Source organism: Genypterus blacodes, unplaced genomic scaffold, assembly GCF_046128005.1.
Source record: "Genypterus blacodes isolate CSIRO-AG114 ecotype Tasmania unplaced genomic scaffold, CSIRO-AGI_Gbla_v1 ptg000053l_1, whole genome shotgun sequence".
Classification (NCBI taxonomy): domain Eukaryota; kingdom Metazoa; phylum Chordata; class Actinopteri; order Ophidiiformes; family Ophidiidae; genus Genypterus; species Genypterus blacodes.
In genome coordinates this window covers 2,804,918-2,824,971 of record NW_027466865.1, presented here as the reverse complement: position 1 = coordinate 2,824,971, position 20,054 = coordinate 2,804,918, and the positions used below count along the sequence as shown (strand labels likewise).

The following is a 20,054-nucleotide window of genomic DNA, read 5'->3' as shown; positions in this document are numbered from 1 at the left end:
ACTGTTGTGTGTGCTGAGTATCTCACTGTTGAAGAGTGCGGTTGTGTGTGGGGAGGTATTATTGTGCATTAAGACAGAGATTATAGTGACCGTGCTGACATCAACATGTTAGCTAATTGGCATGGGGGATACTGGTCTTGTTTACCAAATCCTCTTTGGGCTCAGACTGAATAAAACACTTAAGGGAGCCACACATGTGTACAACCACATGCACATACTCAAATGCACTCAGCCAATGGCATGTGGACCTCTGTTGGGGCTGTGGCGATACTGCTATGATCTCTCCCACGGCATTTAGGAGAATAATATCAAATAGTACCAATGGGTGTAAAATCTAATCTCTTCTAAAATGTAAATCTAAGTCACTTGTCAGCTCAACCAGGAAATCTAGAATATCTGCCATAGTGGAAATACTTAAAGTCAATACTCGGGTACCTTAAAATGCTATTTAGGATTAAAACTTGAATAAAAATACGTTGTTACTGCCCACCTCGGGGTATAAGGACCAAACTAAAAACCAGCAGAGGTCATGGCTGACCTCAGAAAATATGCCACGAGAGTGAAAGAAGGCATAAATCTTCTCAAGTGAGTGAAATTACATCCTTCACCTGGATAAAGCTCAATGAATCATTTTAATGGGTAATTTCTATTACAACTGGCAACCGGTTGACAGCTCCTTAGTGTGTCACATATCCAAGGCCAAGGCAAGCAGCACATGTATTGCTGTTACAATATATCTCATGTAAAATTCATCAATTATGTCAAGTCAAACTAACAACGTCTACTAAATCCTCTCGTCTGATCTCGCTTCTCCTCTCGACCAGACACTGAGGCTCAGAGGAGCGTCACAGTTGACTTTCTTAAAGCTCAGGGCTCCAGCCACAACATACCCAAGACACTCAGCTGGGGCTTAGGGAGACAGGGGACAGAGGGAGGGAGCGAGAGAGAGGAAGAGAGCGAGAGAGACTGTTGTTCCATTGAAATAATGAAGAATTAACTTGTATCCTGCAATGAAATATACCGGAATTACGCAAAGATTTTCTTATCTACCAAAGGGGGGCCCTGCAGAAAAAGTTTGGGAACCACTGTAATATTACATAGAAGATTCATTATTATAATCATATATACATGGATTATATAATTAGAAAATAGCATAGAAATAACAAAAACTGTTGTTGAGTAACTTTATTCCTCATAATAAACAAGTGAAAATAACATAAGAGGCATGAATGGGCCTGATACACATAAACATGCATGTCAGACTTACAAGTTATTTATTTAAAAAAGTTTTTGTCAGGTGTTATCTTCTGCACACACACCTTGTCTGGTGTCCTCACACTCTGTGTCCAGTTATGTAGCTACAGCAGCGGCAGGGCGCAGAGACGCTTCGTTAGAGTGCAGAGCTTTGTAGTAAGAAGGAGCTGCTTCCTGTTCTGCATTATTAATACCTGATGTTCACAGTTGACCTGGTGCTCACACACTTCCCTCACCGTGACTATGATGAATCGAAAAGTGTGTGTGTCAGAGAGAGAGAATTATGGTGGTGCTACGCAAGGCAGTTAGGAAATATTAAAATCAGCTGAAATGAAAGAAAGAAAGAATGAAAGAAAGAAAGAAAGAAAGAAAGAAAGAAAGAAAGAAAGAAAGAAAGAAAATCATCCAGGAGGGTGTTCTGGTTCATTGCCTGGAATGTTCCCTATTGGTGCTAAACTGTTTAGAAATTGTTTAATCCTCTCATAGGCAGAATCTTTCAGCTGCTTCACAGTTGATAGCTAAAATTCCTGAAAGGAAATCTGTGCAATTTGTTTTCAATAATCTCCCTTAGTTGAGGTAGAATTGGGTGTTCATTGCTTTCTTAAATAAGATCAGTTTTATCCAAATACTTCAGCTGGTAGAAGGTGGAATGTAATATAGATAATTTACCCTGAAAAGAAAGAGCGAGAGCAGAGAGGAGCTCAGCGAGCTGTCACAAAGCCCTGGGAGAAAACTTCACTGACAGCCATATAATGAGCCTCTGTGAGGATCTCCCACCATTTTATTGTGTCTTTATCGTCTCCCCCTAAACTGGGAGGGTGAATAGAAAAAAAATAAAATAACAGGCCGCAGGTTCGCAGCAAATTACCCATGCTTATTTATTCAGAGATGTCGCCTCATAGAGCAACCAACCCCCTGGGTCTTCTCACAGGCCCGAGTGAGCGCCAAATCGCTTTCAGACGACCTGCTTGGAAGGCGAGACTGAAAAGGGATGAAAAGAGGAAGCAAAGAAAAGGTAAAGCTTTCCAAAAAGTTGACAAAGAATAGAAGAGATAGAGGAGGGAGATTAGGGTCTGAGGAGGTCGAGATTACAGGAGGAGATGGAGGCCTGAACACGGCGGCCCCAGATAGACGGACAAGGAGGGATGATGGCTGGAGGAGAGGAAGAGGTTTGGAGATGTTGGGTGGAAAGAAGTGATGAGAGGAGAGGATTAGTTATCAGTTATTATAAGTTATCTCTTTTTGGGGGGTGGGGGGAGGAGAGAGAGAGGAGGTGAGGGGTCGAGAGCTGGAAGAGCTGGAAGAGCCTCCCCCAGGGGTCTCAGAGGGATAGGAAGATGTTCGGCAAGTGTTCCCCCCTCCTGCAGAGAGACTCAACAGGGGGTCGGCTTTTTGTTTGGGAGAGAGAAAAGAAAAAAGGCCTCTCCTCTGCTTATCACCCCCCACCACACACACACACACACACTCACACACACACCACTGCCCCGAGAGTAATATGGCAAAAACAGGCTCACGCACGTCCCACTTTGGAGAAAGAGAAGAGAAAAGAGGAAGAGAACGCAAGGTTGGTGGGTGGTGGTTCTCCTGGCTCCTTATTCAGTCTCTCTTCCGCCACCTCCCATGTACACACACATTCACAAACAATGCACACAGCATGCCCACATACCTTGAGGGGAATTGCACACAGATTCAACAATAGAGATCAATCAGAGTACCTTTGTATGTTCAAGAGTACAATCTAAAAGAATAATGATCAGTTGTCAATCACATATGTCAAATAAGACATTACATATAAGACATATGTCCAACAGGAAGTAATGTGATATACAATATACAAAAGATTTGTCTGCATTTGTTGTAAAAATAGTTCAAAATGTGTGTGGATTGTTCTTATTACGAACTAAGAATTGATAAAGAATTTAGCTTTGCTGTCAAGTGTTTGATGAGTGTTTGATGTTTCCTTCCAACAAACTGGAAGCGATATTGTTGGTTCAGGCCTCAGGCTCCAGTGGAGAGGTGGCAAGTGCATAGGGCAGATTAATAGTGTAAAGCTAAAAGCTCTAATCACTGTGATGGGCTTAAACAAAGTGAGTCGGGGTCTCCTCAAGGTTAAAGTGTTTGCTGCCTTGTTTCAGTTACCTGTCAGTGTTCACTCAGGCATTGATTTGGAGTTGGATAACTGAGGGTCACAGAAGTTACAGAAGTCAGTTCATTAGTTAATCCCTGTGATCGGTGCCATGTTTCTGAATCATCACATTATCATTCAACATCCTCACATTTACCAAAAACTTTGTAATTAAGTGCACTTGACAGCCAGTAATAAGCAGTTTGTCCCTGAAATGATTTGTATAGTGTAAATACTCTTCCCTCTCCACCCACTGCTTTGCTATTCAGTAAATTCAAAGGCATTAAAAAGAGAATGTTCATAAAGATGAAGTGTTTTTACTGATAGAAAAATAAGCAAATGTTCATAGAGAGACGCTCACCAGAAGTGTTTGGCTTGATATTTGCCTTTGCCGCTGCTTTGTGTCTGCTCGAGGTAACTTAGGGTAAAGTGAAGAAAACAACAGAAGAGAAGATTCAAAACAATGAGAATCAAGCAGGAGAATCTGCTGTAATGAAGCAAAACTGGAAGGAGGCAGAATATGTAATGGAGGGTGCTTCACACATCACATTAAAGACACGAGTGTGAGACAAGAAGGAAAAAAAGGACTGGGGGGGAGAGGGGGGAGGGGGGTCCCTGAGGGCGAAACGTGTTTGTGTGTGAACTAATCTCTCTCTCTCTCTCTCTCTCTCTCTCTCTCCCTCTCTCCTTCCCGCTCCACACACACTCATTCCCTCCCAGTCACTCTTCACTTGCAATAAGATACTCACCGAGGTCGGCGGCACAAAGCAAAGTCTATCTCTCTCACCGCGTCACACACACACACCCACACACACCCACGCCTACATACAGGCACACACACACACTCACTGTCTCGTACACACTCAGGCACTCTGGCTTCAACACACACCTCCTTAGTGATGCTGAAACAAAACTGAGGAGAGAAGAGAAGAGAAGAGAAGAGAAGAGAAGAGAAGAGAAGAGAAGAGAAGAGAAGAGAAGAGAAGAGAAGAGAAGAGAAGAGAAGAGAAGAGAAGAGAAGAGAAGAGAAGAGAAGAGAAGAGAAGCTTTTGGGGGAAACAACAGTCAGGTAAGACCTTTTTTCAGTTTCTTCCGTTCCTTCTATTCAGCTCTTCCCACCTCCTTTCCCTTGATGGGGTTCAGCCTGTAATATCAGTGAGCAGCATTCACTTCATCCACGGAAAGTTTACCACCGCTATTTGTTCCTTTCAGCAAGTTAATCTGTTCACCTGTGTCATGATACTTTGTGATAACTTTTAGTTTTAGTACAGGAAAACTATTTGAAATATAAAGAGGAAAAGATCTGACAACATTTGGGTCATACATCATGACTGATGCACAAACATCTCTAAAAACCTCCATAATGAAGGTGCAAAATCAATGAAGCCGTCTTTCCAAATCCAGTAGTTATATGTGACTTTGGACAACCTAAGGAAAGATGCGATATACAGTACTTAAGTTTGGGGTTTTTTTCCCTTTAATTCTTGTCTTGGATAAGGAGGAAGTTTGAGCTTGTGTGTGTTGAAATATGTGTTTAGTGTGTGACGAGGTGGATGTGAGGTGAAAGGGTTTATGACAGGATATGACAGCGTGAAGATGTTTGATGCCGTCAGTCTGCCTTTAGCTTTGGTAAGCAACTTTGAAATCGAAGGGTGTGTCCGAGGAGGGCCCGAGGGTGTTACCGGCCCCCACCAAAACGTGACGGAAGAGCTTCAGCAATCTGAAGGTGTGTCAATGTCTGTAACTCACCGCCAGCCGACTTTCCTGTGACTATGTGCAGAACGTCTGAAAGCTGTTGAGACTAAGGTTGAAACTTGAAGGAGATACAGCAGACTGGGTTCAGGTCACAGAGGTGGGGGCAGGGTGTGAGTGTGTGTGTCAGATGTTAAGCCTACACTCTCATAACTCATCTTGTAAACAAAGTCATCTCCTCCAATCGTGTATCACACTTTCGTATGAATCTAAATAATAAATAAATATAGTTACTTTTCTAAATCACTGAATCATTTTTTACAGAAATAAATTCCCAAATGACAAATCCTGTAAACATTGTAGGTGTTCCTGCCTCCTCATTGGCATGCTTGGTGAACAAGGTCACCCGGTGGCCTTGGTGTTATTTGTGCGTTGGTGAGACAATGCAAACATCTAGAACACTGGGCTGGAACACTAAAACAATGAGGTCAAATCTGCATCAGTCTGCGGGGTCCAGTGGTAATGCTTTGTGTGTTTGGCAGCCAATTATAGCCAAACTGTGTGGGAAATCAGAAATCAAATATAATTTGATTTGTCCGGCTTGACTCAGACATTCTACACGTAGAACTGTATAAGAATTGACTCAAAGGAGATAGATAAAAACTGTTTGCTTGAAAATGATGGAAAAGCAAGTTAGCTGCAAGTGGGCGTGGCCTATATGGTACTCAAACGTAATGGCTTCTTCCCTGGATCATGTCCAACCTTTCCAACAAGTTTCATTGAATTCTGTCAATAATTGTTGTTATTAAAACTTGTTTTTAAGGTAATAACAACTAGTGTAATGCCTCACATTTTTGTACAAACTAAACAAAAGCATCCAAATTCAGCACAGCCCATGTTGCATCAAAGGATTTAGAGCTTTCCCCAGTGAAAGTGTTGCATAAACCAGTAAACTGGACTTGTGTTGCACTTCACAAAGTTCATTACAGACAGCCAAAGCCATTAAAACAACAAACAGTAAACAGGCAAATCAATTATAAAGCGATTAGAACATAAAACACATTCCATAAAACGCAGACAAGCAGAGCAGCAGCAATAAACATCCTCACTTAAATGGACTTCATGTTTCTTTTAAGGCGTCCTATTCAACTAAGTGGAAATGACTAAGAAGATTTTAGAGAAGCCTGAGAGAAAAGGACTTCTGTGGAGGACTAAGAGAAGGAGATGTTGGCGATCATCAAGTTTCATGGATAAACTGCAGAATATTGGATGAAATGTGGACAGATAGTGTGAGCAAGAGCGTGATCAGGAACACGGGAGTAATTAGAGAGGCAGCTAAGAGCCAGAGAACGACGCTGACAATGGCACCGTGTCAAATCTATGGGCAGAGGGTTGTGTGTGGGTGTGTGTGTGTGTGTGTGTGTGTATGTGTGTGTGTGTGTGTGTGTGTGTGTGTGTGTGTGTGTGTGTGTGTGTCTGTGTGTGTGTGTGTGTGAGAGAGAGACGGAGACAGATAAGGGGTCTCTGCCACCTTGGTAGCGTAGAGTACATTATGGCTGTTTGGGCACATTAAGGGGCATTAGTTAGAGGAGCAGCTCTGAATAATGCATGGCCTTTATTTATGAGGAGAGTGCATACGTCCTCTGAAGCGCACTGAACCAGTTACACACACACACACACACACACACACACACACACACACACACACACACACACTTCTTTTTGACAGACTATCAAAATCATGTAATTTGGTGAACTAAGAGAAAATGAGTGATTGCATGGCTGTGTGTGTGTGTGTGTGTGTGTGTGTGTGTGTGTGTGTGTGTGTGTGTGTGTGTGTGTGTGTGTGTGTCTGTGTGTGTGTGTGTGTAACTGGTTCAGTGCGCTTCAGAGGACATATGCACTCTGTGTGTGGAGTATTTCAACATACTGCATTTCTATTCACTTTGACGTGAAAGTCAACATTTTTCACCCTGTCAGATGAAAAACAAAAGGCAACACTTTAGCAGGGCAGGGGGAGTATTTGTCCTGTTTAGTTGACAAATGTGAAGTTTGGACTTCAGCAGAGCAGGTAGTGAATGAACCAAAACAAAAGTCCGCCTCTGCCTGATGGCCCTTCACCACTGGCACAAGCAGCCATTTGAAGGGGAAGCAGAAGTAGAAAAAGCAACATGAAGACGAGAAAGAGAGAAAGAGCCTGAATCTCTTTTAGGGACTTTCCCTCTGACAGTGAAACTCTCACACTGAGTACTGACAGTTATTTTAGATGTTGCTGTACTTTCACTGTCAGTCAAGTTTAATCAGAAGGCAGGAAAACATATTGATTATTCAATTTGAAATACACTTTCTCCATCTGGTCAAAAAGGTGACATGGAGAAAAATAATGGGGGCAGCAAAAGCCAGCTGGTCTGCTCAAACAGGGCGACCAGTGGGCCCATTAACGTCCATCTCAATGAAGAAGCTCATATCAGCATACTACATTACCCACAGACAAAAACACATACACACACACACACACACACACACACACACACACACACACGAACACACACACACACACACACAATCATATTTAGATGACTTTCAATGATTAAACATTTTAAAAGGTCATTTCTATGATTGCTTTTTAATCACGGCGTGTTGATTTTCTCAAATCTTCATCCATTAGGTTCAGTAGTAAATTAGTGAAGTGCCTTTTGACATCTTTTCTTCACTGACATCACTGCTGGCATGAAAGAGTCACATCAGCTGCATCAGTTCTGGAAGCTTGAAACACATCAAATATATAAAGTAAACAATTAGCTTGTTTTACGTGACAGTAACATGTCGTTTAGTTTTAGTAGTAATAATAAGAATGAGAATAAGAGTACTAGAGGCCATATGTATGCACACAAAGACAGTATATAGATTCTAAGCAAGAATAAGACAAACTGACCTTTTGAATAAAAACGACATTAAAATCAGAGAACAATAGGGTGGTAGATGATAAAATGGAAATAAGGGGAATTGTTCAAAACAGTAAGACGACATATCAGGTGGCTCAAGCGTTAGATGTAAGCTGTTGTGAAAAATTGCATTTTTAGGAGGTTTTTGAACAAATCACATATCGTAGCCTATTGTAGGTAGTCATGGATAAACCAAGAAATAGAGTTTTGCAATACTCAAGTCAGGTGGTGCGGATAAGGTGGAGATATTCCATGGATGAAACACACACAAAAATTACTGTTTCTTATGTGTGTGCCAAAAATCAAATAGCTGTCAAATATGACTTAGGGGTTACGGGGCGTGAGCAGTAGGTGTAACCAGGGTGTTGTCTAGAGAGTGCCTGAGGTCAGTGACTTTGTAAGTGGCTGACAGGGTACCAACAAGGATTACCTCAGTTTTAGAACCATATTCACTGTATGAGTACATTGTAGATCAAATTGGGCTGCATAGCAATAGAAAGTTAGTATCGTTCCCATAGCAGTGATAGCCCAGGCTATGCCTCCTGATTATATGATCCAAAGGGCAGTTAATACATGCAAAGGAGAGAAGAGAAGTGGCCCCAGAGCAGATCCCTGAGGAACGCCTTGGCTTACTGACTTGTAGTCTGTATATTCAAAGATCTGTCAACAACAAATTCATTATAGGTAACTTTACTTTTACAATGCTTAGGTATAGCATCAGCCATGAAGCATTGATTGTTAATGACATTGCATATTTAAAAGCAGACCTGGAACCCAGTGCAGATAAAATATGTAATCTATCTAATGAAAACAACAAATGTGTTCTCACTCAGAATGCTTTCTAGTGGTGTGTGGTGTGTGTCTCATTATTGTCTGTTTGTTGATTTCCATTGTCCAAATGCTGCCGGGAGGGTCAGAAATTAGTTGTAGTTAATGTGCAAGAACATGGAAAACCAACAGTATTTAATGCATATTAGTGTCAGTCTTATTTAATTGTGTGATGTTGTTTAAATAGCATGACGCTGCGCTGCCCTGTTCACTGTGTTTGTAAACCTTTGGGTTAGGAGTTCATCAACCTGGCACCTGCCCACGCTGTGAGGGTGAAGGCCCACGGTTATTAAACACACACACACACACACATACCTGCTGTACCTCTAATCGTTGTTAAGGTTGTCACACCTCAATGGCTTTGAGTTGAGGTGACAGGAACTCCTGTTGGCAGACAGATGGAGAGAACCAGCAAGAGCCCACCTTTATCCATACACACATACATACGGCACACACACACACGCACACACACAGACGTGTGTTATTATGGTCTCGCTGTTTTCTGTGGCGGACCTGCTGGCATGTTGCTCTCACTGCCCAGGAAAACAGTGATTTGTGTCATCTTTTAATCCCAAATGAGAGAAAGGCGAAGAATGAAAATCATCTTCAATTTACTCCAAATGGGATGTGTGCGGATGTACATGCACCTGAATATACACCTTCGTGCCTCATTTGTGGCCACTGCATGACTTTGATTTGTACACATTGTCTGGCTGAGGTTACAGTTTAAATTCTCTTGGTCAGCTTTGTAGCCGCACAGATAAGAAAACAATTTGAACTGGGTGGATTGGGACTGGGACATTATCACACTGTTACAGTATGTCGGAAAGTTCACACACATCCTAATGATCCATAGAGGTACGGTGAAGGCTATGTCCCTGTGAACCGAGAGCATCACACTGCACATTGTTTGTGGTTCGATTTCAAAGGAATCCAAAGAAACCAAAAGACAACGAGGCAAACTGTCAAATGTAGCTTTTTATAGCTTTTTGGTTGTTTCTGTTTTTTCTCGTCTTAAAGCTTCAATAAGTCAGTTTGAAGTTAATAAAATACTACAATGCAGCTGACTACTGACATCTAGAAGAGAAGGCCTCCTGCTGCAGTTTATCTCACTTAAAGCTGCAGAGTTTATGCTGTGAGAGCACAACAGCTGAGAATTGTTTTGCTGAACTTCAGCAAAATGTCAGCACATTTACTCGGTATCAACTCATTTCTTCCATTGGACCTGAACAGTAGAACAAGAATTTACTTTAATAAAAGTAGTAAAGCGACAGAGGAAACATACTACACTACTGCTAAATAGCAGTAGTATCCAAGTAATAGCATCAAAGTGTAAAGTATCAAAGTTGAAACACTTTTGGTGAGAAATGGACACAAAGGGTAGGAACTTAAGTTAATGTGCTCCATTAAGACTTACATGTTTTAAAAATACAGGACACCAAATTTTAGGAAGCTCAGTGTCCTAAAAACTGCACAATTGAGACACCAATCAGATTAATCATCCGTTTTTGACAACAAAGCCATAGGCAGCCTGTTTGGTTATTAGTGTCGCCGCAGGGCACCGATTGGCCGTAGTACCACACCAACTGTGTCATCATCTGTAACTGCCACCAACCTCGGTCCCTCGGCTGTGTCGAACAACTCTCCCCTTCTCCATCCTTCCCACTCTCCCATCCATAATCCCTTGTTCCCTGGAGGCAAACGCCCATGTGAGATGGGTCTAAACACTAGTTGCCATGGTAAGCTGCCAGCAGGACTCTACACACACCTGACAATGCAAGAGCACCACCTCCTTCACATCCACACCACCTGCGTTTGCTCTCTGTGTCTTTTTTTCCCTTTAATCCTCCTTGCCTGTCTGCTGTGTAACACAGAAAAATTACAGTTCAGGACCCAAAAATAATACTTTGGCTCACTGGCCCGTGAAATTATTGACCAGACACAACAACCCCCCCATCTGTCAGCTTGCCCTCATTCCAAACGGACATATGTGCAGAAGCTTGACACAAGTACCGCGAATGACACTGAGATGATTTAATTTAACTTAGCATATCACAGAATTCCCCCGACTCACCCCTAAACAAGCGCAGAGGCTATGGTTTGTTTATGGTTTTCAGCTCTTCCTCAGTCACTCAATAGTGGTTGAGTTAAATCCATTCTGATAGGTCAGGCTCCTCTCACTGTCAGACCAAGCTGGCTGCCCTACTGTCACTGTGAGAGAGGCCACATGGTGTGTGTGTGTGTGTGTGTGTGTGTGTGTGTGTGTTCGTGTGTGTGTCGCAGCGTGAGAGCTGTTACTTGCGATGGTTAAGTTTCCAAATACACCAAATCGCTGCTATTCATTTCTCAAAGCGAACAAGCACACAGTATCCTATCCGTCCAGCCCGGAATCACGTAGACAAAGTAAGCAAGTGGCTGAAGAAGACAGTCGAGCATCAGGGAAATCATGTTTGCATCCAAATGTGTCAATGTAGGATAACAAGGGTGAAGATGTCAGCTGGTATGTGAGATCAGAAAAAGAAAAGTAGAGGCATTGAGAGAGAGAGAGAGAGAGAGAGAGAGAGAGAGAGAGAGGGAGAGAGAGAGAGAGAGAACCGTACGGGGCCCTGTGCCAGGTGGGCTGTGCGCACACACACACACACACACGCACACACACACAGACACACACACACACACACACACACACACACACACACACACACACACACACACATGTTGACGTAGGGTGGAGTGTATGCCAAAGGTGATGCTGAGACTCCCTGACCAGAAGCCCTTTTAATTAGAGCTAAACACACATATAAGTGCATTTCCTCATCAGACTACTCCGGTGCAATTTCTGAAAGAAACAAACATCACAAAATGCAATGCACACACAAAGGCTGGTCGCTATCTGTGCTTTATACACACTGAACACGAAGAAGAGCGGGCATGTTTTCTTTTGTTTGTTTTGTGGCATTCGATACATTTGACCTAGATCCTCAAGCGTGCATGGATGGAGATGCAAATAGGAGGAGGGGAAAGGATGGGTGGGGGTGCTTACATGGGTAAGGGGTGCGGGGCTGTCTGGGCATTATGCATGTGTGAGTGAGTGGCATGGGTGAGGGGAGGGTGAAAGCGCTGTAAGTGCTTAGGTGTGTGAGTCTAATTTGAAAGCCAGCGGGGGGGGGAAATGGATAAAAGACGTACAGACCTCAGGAAGGGGTCACAGACAGACAGATACAGTATGTGTGTGTGTGGTGCAGGGGGTGGCAGATGAGAACACATGGCATTACTATGGACTCTGATTGGCATGAAGTGTCCTCTTTGTGTCTCTATCTAGCAGCAAGACTTTGGCACAGTGATGCAATGATGATGAAGCGTCTTCGTGGAAGTGTTTGTGTTCAGACGAGGATCAGGGCAGAAATCTAGCGAGCTCTTCTCTTCTCCGATCATAATTACCTTAATAAAGTGGACCTTCAGTCTTTTTCTATGTCATTTTACTCACTCACGACTTCAAATAAAAGTTACACTCACAATCATAACACACACAAACATTATTCAAACATGTAAGTATCCTGCAGAATATTTAAAGCAGCAGTTGAAACGTTTATAACGAAAATCAATTGGAATTTCAATATAACAGTTCCTTTAAAGTTTAGATCAGCCACCAGTCAACAGAATATTGTTATAAAATTGTCCTGAAAATCCTGACAGGTTTTTGTTCTGTTGCTTTCACGTGATTGTATTTAATGGATCATATTCTGTGAGGCCTACACGTATGTGCACTACATATGTTTAATATCACACCGTGTGCTTAGACAATGCGGAGCCTTCTGAGAGAGAAGAAGACAGAAAAAGAGGCTTTTCCTCAGATCTATTTGTGCACTTCAAGCTCTCTTTCTTTCTTTTGTTCCTTTTTCTCAATGTCTCTAAGGAAAAGGTCAAATCCTCAATGAAGTGTATCTCTCCCCAGGCACGGTACCTGGTGGAGGATGCCTCTAACGCCTCAGAAACGCAGACAGAGTGCCTCGGAGATCAGTGGAAGAGGCGGGAAGGTTCCTTTCACTCCTCATCCACATATTGTGTAACTTTAATCGTATCTATGAGGCAGACTGGATCTGTGTGGGGCCTTAAAGTATTTTTGTTTTGAAATGTTTTGGTGGTAAAGAGACAATCATTTTCATAAGGTATTTCTCATGTAAATATGCCAACTGTCTCATATTTTATTACTGTTTCAGTAGGTCTTTACTCTAAATGAGAAATATGAAGATGGCAGTTTGGGCTTTTAGAATTTATAATGGTGATTGGAACAATTATGAAATGGACAAAACACACAAGCTGAACCTGGGGATTTCATTCTACATGCTGTTGTCCAAATGAAGTCATCATAACTACACAGTAGAAGCATTACCACGGTGACAGATAACAGACAGATCGCAACTAAGACAGAACGTTGAAAAACATATTTGTTATTTTGCTGTGTGTTTCAACCATAATTGGAGCAACTGTCTCAAAATTATGAAAACTTTGCTTTTTGAGTTTTATTTTAAAAGAGGGTGTCATATTTTGATCATTTCCCGTCGTTATAAGAAGCTTTGATAATGACAGGAAAGGAAGGAAATGCCACAATGCCACATTGATGCTTTTCTGTAGGACAGTGAATTGCAGGGAGGTGGGCTAGTTGAAACTTTCTTTGTTGTGCTCATACATCATCTTAGTCCTTCCGTCTCAACCCATCACTCATACACTCATTGTTCATTACCCGCCATCTTTACTGTATGAGCTCTCCCACAGTTGTCTTGAGCTGGTAGCATGACCGATTCCACTCTTTCACCAGCAGCGTCATCAATTCTGATTAGAGACCCCCCTCGGAGTGTTGGCCATCTCCATTCCAGGCACGTAATGGGAAACGGATGGAAAAGAGGAATAGTGCTGTTACATTTCCTTTGTTATTCTGAGAGGCAATCATCTCTCTGGCTATGATGCATTTGTGTTATAATCTGTCAGAAGAGGGAAGATATACGGGGACAACCAGATATGGAGAATGCGAGGTCGCTGTGACGATAAAAGGGTGAGAAAATGACCTGAAAGAGGAGGCAGAGAAAGGGCAGACGGAAGGAAGGAGTCCAGAGTGTGGGGGGCAGTGACAGAGAGATGGATGAGGGGAGTGAATGGAGGGAGAGAGAGAGAGGGGGACAGAGAGAGTTTTATCTAACTCTCGCAGCCATGGTGAAGTGATGTGGTTGGCAATTCAAACCCCTACCAGGGACAATCTACCACGTACACACACACACACACACACACACACACGAACACACCTCAGCACTATCACCCCCCCCCCCCCCCCCCCCCCCCCAACCCCACCCCCATTGCCAGGGTCTCACCCTAAACCACCCTGTGTCTCCCTGTACAGGATAATCCTTCCCCCTACTGCCAAATGCCGGCGCTCCAGTAAGAACCAAGGGTCTCGATCGCAGGCAGACGCTTGCTACACAAAAGGCAAAGGCGCTGCACACATGCTGATACACACAAACACACACATACAAAGACACAAGAATACTCCCCCCAAAATAAAACTTGAAAGACGCAGGGACTGGACCAAAATGAACACAACAGCATCTGCCTTTCACAGATAATTACTCTCAAGCACCCCACCCCCCTATCTCTCTCTTTCTCTCTCTACCTCCATCTTTTCCAGCCTTGTGCCATACTTGTGTTTGTCAGTATGGAGAATTCGCGCACCATTGACAGTCCTGGCATTTGTTTTTCCATCCATGCCGGCTAATTTGAATCACAAGAAGCGATAAGTGGGAAAGACGAGGACTTGCAATGATTCATGTGAGCCTCATTGAGCAAGGCTGAGAGGCTAACTCAGAGCTCCTATGGTGCCATAAACAGAGTCCTCTGCCCATTAAGTGGCGCTAATGAAGTCGGACATTTTGTTTAGGTCTTGTTTTAAGCATTCAAGGCCAAGCTTGGCCATGGTTTAAGGAATTCTAAATTTAGCTTTTCGTGGCTATTTTCGACACGTAGAATCCATATTCAGCGTGCTCAACCTTGTAGTCAAAAAGTTTATTGTATTTATACGTTTCTTATTAAATGTGCTATTCATGAACACTGAGAGTTTATTAAATCCAAATCAAATTGAGGGAGCAGTGAGGAGGGTGTTGTGTTTTATTTATGAGGCTCTGAGAGGCTGCTGCAGGGCATCCACACTAACATGGCTCCACGGTCGCTCAGCTGACGAACAAGCGCTCCAGAGGCTGAAAGAGGCTAAGGAAGCGGAGAACAAAGGTGAGGGTTAAACGAGACTAGCAAAGGTGAGACTGAGGGCAGAAACGGTGGAGAGACAGGAAGAGGGAGAGAGAGGGGGAGAGGGAGGGAGAGAGGCGGTGCAGAGGTCATGGTATTAGGTGGAAGTGAAGCAGAATATGTGACTTGACAGCGGGGGAATATTCAGCTAACCAGGGAGTCACACGGGAGTCACACAGCCACTTAACACGAGGCACAAGGCATCTGTTTAACCGCACGCACACACACACACACGCAGGCGCACACACACAGAATGAGAAAGAGAGAGAGAGAGAGAGAGAGAGAGAGAGAGAGAGAGGGATAGTCCCGAAAGATCATTCTCTTTGTCTCGCTTTGTCTTGTTTGTTCATACGTATACACATACTGTACATACATCATTATAGGTCTGACATTTGGTTACAATTCATCACAATTACAACACTGTCCATCTTTTGTGTTTTTCATTTTTTGTTTTGTGTTCTCAATATTAAATACCAACAAAATCGAATTTATAAAATTGTTCCAGTGAAACCTGACATGATTTGATTTGATTGTTGTTCACTGATTAATATGCACCATCTCTACTAAATGAAATAAATCATAAATTTGAAATTTGTCTTTGTCTCCTTTCTTTCTTGGAGCAGAGGCTCATGCTGGGCTGTTAGTGGACCTCATGAATGTTGTCTTCTTGCAGCTGGGAAAATGTGGGCTCTTGCTGTATTTAAATCTGCTTCAAGTGATCTGATCCTTTTAAAACAAGTGTGTGTTTTTGTCTGCCCTGTATTTAACACTCTGGGCTTCAGAAGACACCACCAATACTGTGATCATTATCATGGTCAAGCATCTACACTAAGAGAAATAGAACTAGAAGTCAAAGGGTTCAAATCAGGATGTGCTGCAGTAGATTCATGAGCTTGACTTTCCTTTAGAAGTCTGGAACCTGAAGCATCATTGCAGTGACACAGACCTGTTCAGGCCCTCCAGTATGAAATCAGATTAGTCTCATGATTTAGATTTTTTTAGCCCTTTTCAAAAGAGGAAATTAGATTAAGCTGGGTTTCACTAAAATGAAATGTCGATTCGCACATTTCTTTGTGTTTCCTCCAACAGTAAATGAGGTGGAGAGCAGCTCAGAATAAGCTCCCAAAAAGTCATTAAAACAGACGGCAAACTCCAATTTTTCTGATGCGCAAGACGTCTTCCCATAATTGAATTTTATCCAGCATTTTCTATTATTGTATCCTGTGGTTTCACGGAGGCCAAAAACAGGGGGGAGATTTCAACAATCACATAAACACAAGCTTGCGGTGTGAATGTAGCTTCCGACTGTGTTGGTGGAAATGAACAGTCACCACACCCAAGAAAACAACAAACAAAACCGCACCACTAACCAATGTACAGTAAAGTCCACACAGTCGACTGGGACCATCATGATGACGGCATTGTCACCAAGCCGGGGGATAGCACCCAGGTTGGCGGTGCAGCCATGCTCCCTAAAGGTGCAATTAGTGCTCTGCTACAGGAACAAAGGTAGACAAGGTTCCTCCTCCCAACCAGAGCACTGTTACGCTAATTAATAACTCAGTTGCTTCGCCACAATAACAACAACAGGAAAAGAGCCGACACAAACACAAAGGTGGAAAGTCACAGAGTGCATTTACTCAAATACCATACATGCATATATATACAGTATATACATTTTTAGGTACTGGTACTCAAAATGTATATACCCGAGTATTTCCATTTTGTGAGACTTTTCCTATATTTTGGATTTTCAAGAATTCAACTTGTTTGATCTTGATGGAATGATGTGCTGAGAAAGAGAATTTTCATGATTTCAAAGCATCGAAATCAACACTAAGTTAGAGAGACAAAGCTTCTTATCTTATTGTCTTATTTGGAATCGCAGCTCTTCGTATGTCACAATTCACAATCACAGTCTATTCAATAGACTATTCAACCAGTTTCTTTAAAATAGACTCTATTGTACTGGTATTGATTATTCATATTGATTATTCATATTCAGTATTCCGTTCAATGTATTCTGTCCAATTGCATCCTTAATACTCATGTATCTTCTAATTGACAAGCAGGAAAGAAGGAATTGTTAGAACAATGCAGAGACAATAACCTTTCTCACTTTGCTCACAGGTTGTCCAATTGACGAGCTCCCTCCTGAGGCCCCCTGCTGACTGCTAACAACCACAACTCCATGTCTGCCAGATACACAAGCGAGTGCTCATAACCGCTACTCCACCTCTGTGTGTGTGTGTGTGTGTGTGTGTGTGTGTGTGTGTGTGTGCGCACCATGCTGTGGACAGTGCTACTAGCACTGCTGGTGATTCTCCTGCTGCAGTCTCAGCTGTGTATGTGCTTAAAGGAATTACGCACTGGGAGATCCAGTTCCTACTTGTCTTCATTCTCCTCGTCTTCCTCTTCTTCTTCCTCTTCCTCTCCCTCTTCCTCTTCCTCTTCCTCTTCCTCTTCCTCTTCCTCGTCCTCTTCCTCGTCCTCTTCCTCCTCCTCCAATGCCACCCAGCATCAGTGGCTGCCTGGTGCTATTATCATGGGTGTGCGTAAAGGCGGCACCAGAGCTCTGCTGGAGATGCTCAACCTTCATCCAGACGTGGAAGTGGCAAAGGCGGAGGTAATGATTTCTCTAAAGTTCATGTTTGATGTGGTGATATCAAATATCTTCTCAATCTTTTCAATCATTTCATGAAAATTGTGAGTTTCCCACTTTTCCTCCACTACATTTTGGAGGAAGTGTTGCACTTTTTCCTCCATTACATTTATCTTATAACTGTAATTACAAGTTAATTTGCAGATTCAGGTTCTACACTGAGGAGGATGTGTTCAGCTTTTGTCAGGGAAATGAATTCCTGAAAATGTAAACTCACTTTTTCCAAGAACTTTGTCATCAACTGGCTTTGTTACAGGTTGATGACAAAATGACTTTTAGACATTTGTAAAGGGTGTTAACCTATGGAGGAGCATATAATCCATTAACTATAAATCTAGTATCACAGAAATAAAAATCCATTCTGAAATTGTAATTTAGAGATTTGTATTCAATAATCCACACCTGATCAAATTTACACAGTTACAAGCTTGGGAAAGGGAATGATCATTTTGTATGTACGTAGTTTGTAAGTATAACACACTACTCAGATTGATAAAGGGATGAATAAAAACTCCTATGTTTTATGAATTACTGAAAAGATAGTCAATGTTGAAACAACTAACATTGACATTATGTAGAAAATGAGCTTAAATGAAAATGAAAACGTGACTGAAACGCCTCTCTCTGTCAGGTGCATTACTTTAACGTGGAGGAGCACTATCGCCGAGGTCTGGCCTGGTACCGAGCCCAGATGCCCTTCACCTTCCCTGGTCAGCTGACAGTGGAGAAGACCCCAGGCTACTTTGCGGCACCTCAGGTCCCTGCACGGATCTGGGACATGAACCCAGCGATCCGCTTGTTACTCATAGTGCGTGACCCTGCAGAGAGGTTGGTTTCTGACTACACCCAGGTCCTGCACAACCGCCTGGCACGCCACAAGCCCTACCAGCCACTAGAGGAGCTCCTCCTCCACAAAGGTCACATTGATCCCAGGTACAAAGCATTGCAGCGGAGTCTCTACCACCAGCACCTGGCCCATTGGCTGGAAGTCTTCCCAAGGGAGCAGATTCATGTCGTAGACGGAGACGCGCTCATTCGGGATCCCTTCCCTGAACTGCGAAAGGCCGAGAGGTTCCTAGACCTGCCACCCAGGATCAGCCCCAACAACTTCTACTACAACACCACCAAGGGCTTCTACTGCCTCCTGTCTGCTGGCCACGATAAGTGCCTGGATGAGTCCAAAGGCAGACCGCATGCACCACTGAGCACCCTGGCCTTCAAGAAGCTTTGTCGCTATTTCAGGAAGCCTAATAAAGTGTTCTTTGAAATGGTGGGGAGGTCATTTTCCTGGTGCTGAACAGCGCCAACACATTCAGGGACACGAAAAACACCAAACAGCAAGATAGTGGAGTCATGTTTGTGTCTTTTTGATAGTTTTGTAGATAGAGTAATAAAAAGATGAAGGTTTTGGTGAAAGGAGCAGCCCATCATTAAGTGAAATAATGTGTTTACTGTTTTAATACGAGAAAAAAGACTGATGTCGGCTTCACTTCTCTGGATTCTGTACAGACCTGTCCAGGGCGTGTTTAAGTCAAGCTTTGCATAGAGTTTGGAAGCAGGAGAGGAAACTTAACCTAGTCATTTCCCCCCTTGAATGGAGCCAGGCTAGCAGTTTCCCTCTGCGTCCAGGTAAACACACTCCGAACTTACAGCAACTCTGCAGCGGATGCACACAGAAGAAGAAGACCCAACATGCACATTTCTGCATGTGCTTTGAAAGTAATAAACATGTTGATGCTGACTCAGGTATGAATATGGCCAACAAAAGACTATGTGGACAACTCAGACCACTCATGTTGGACAACACAAACCTTAACCGTGACCATGTTGGTGCCCCTTTGAATAGAATCACAAGACAATGTTGAGATGCGTAACATTGGATGACTGGTGTGACACTGCAGCCACAGCAAATGTGCCATACATGTGGTGTTTTTACACAGAACTCATGAGAAACTTCTTGTGTGTGTATGTTTTTTTTGGTGATGTGTCAAATGGCTATGTACATACAATATATAGAAACAGGTGTGGAAGGAAGGAAAAACAGCTGGATGGAATAACAGCTAATTGTTGCACTATTGACTAACTGCACATAAGATCAATCAACATTCACAACCAGGTTTCTATGGACTATTTCAAACAGAAGTGTATTCCTGGCTGTAGTTATTCATTGTTGTAGAATGTTTGTCTGGTAGCAAACTGTTTTAATTAAGTCATACTTACAGGCAGACTTAGTAATAGGCAGATTTTTCACTTTTAG

General features: G+C 42.8%; 1 protein-coding gene across 1 annotated transcript; it reads left to right on the top strand.

Annotated features, from left to right (window-relative positions):
- Nucleotides 1-4,257: 4,257 nt before the first annotated feature.
- On the top strand, nucleotides 4,258-19,481 carry hs3st1l2 (heparan sulfate (glucosamine) 3-O-sulfotransferase 1-like 2). The gene is made up of 3 exons (XM_076150998.1): nucleotides 4,258-4,448; nucleotides 17,266-17,761; nucleotides 18,429-19,481. Exons 2-3 carry the CDS (start codon nucleotides 17,423-17,425, stop codon nucleotides 19,092-19,094), a joined length of 1,005 nt encoding a protein of 334 aa, XP_076007113.1. The 5' UTR covers nucleotides 4,258-4,448; nucleotides 17,266-17,422; the 3' UTR covers nucleotides 19,095-19,481.
- Nucleotides 19,482-20,054: the final 573 nt, after the last annotated feature.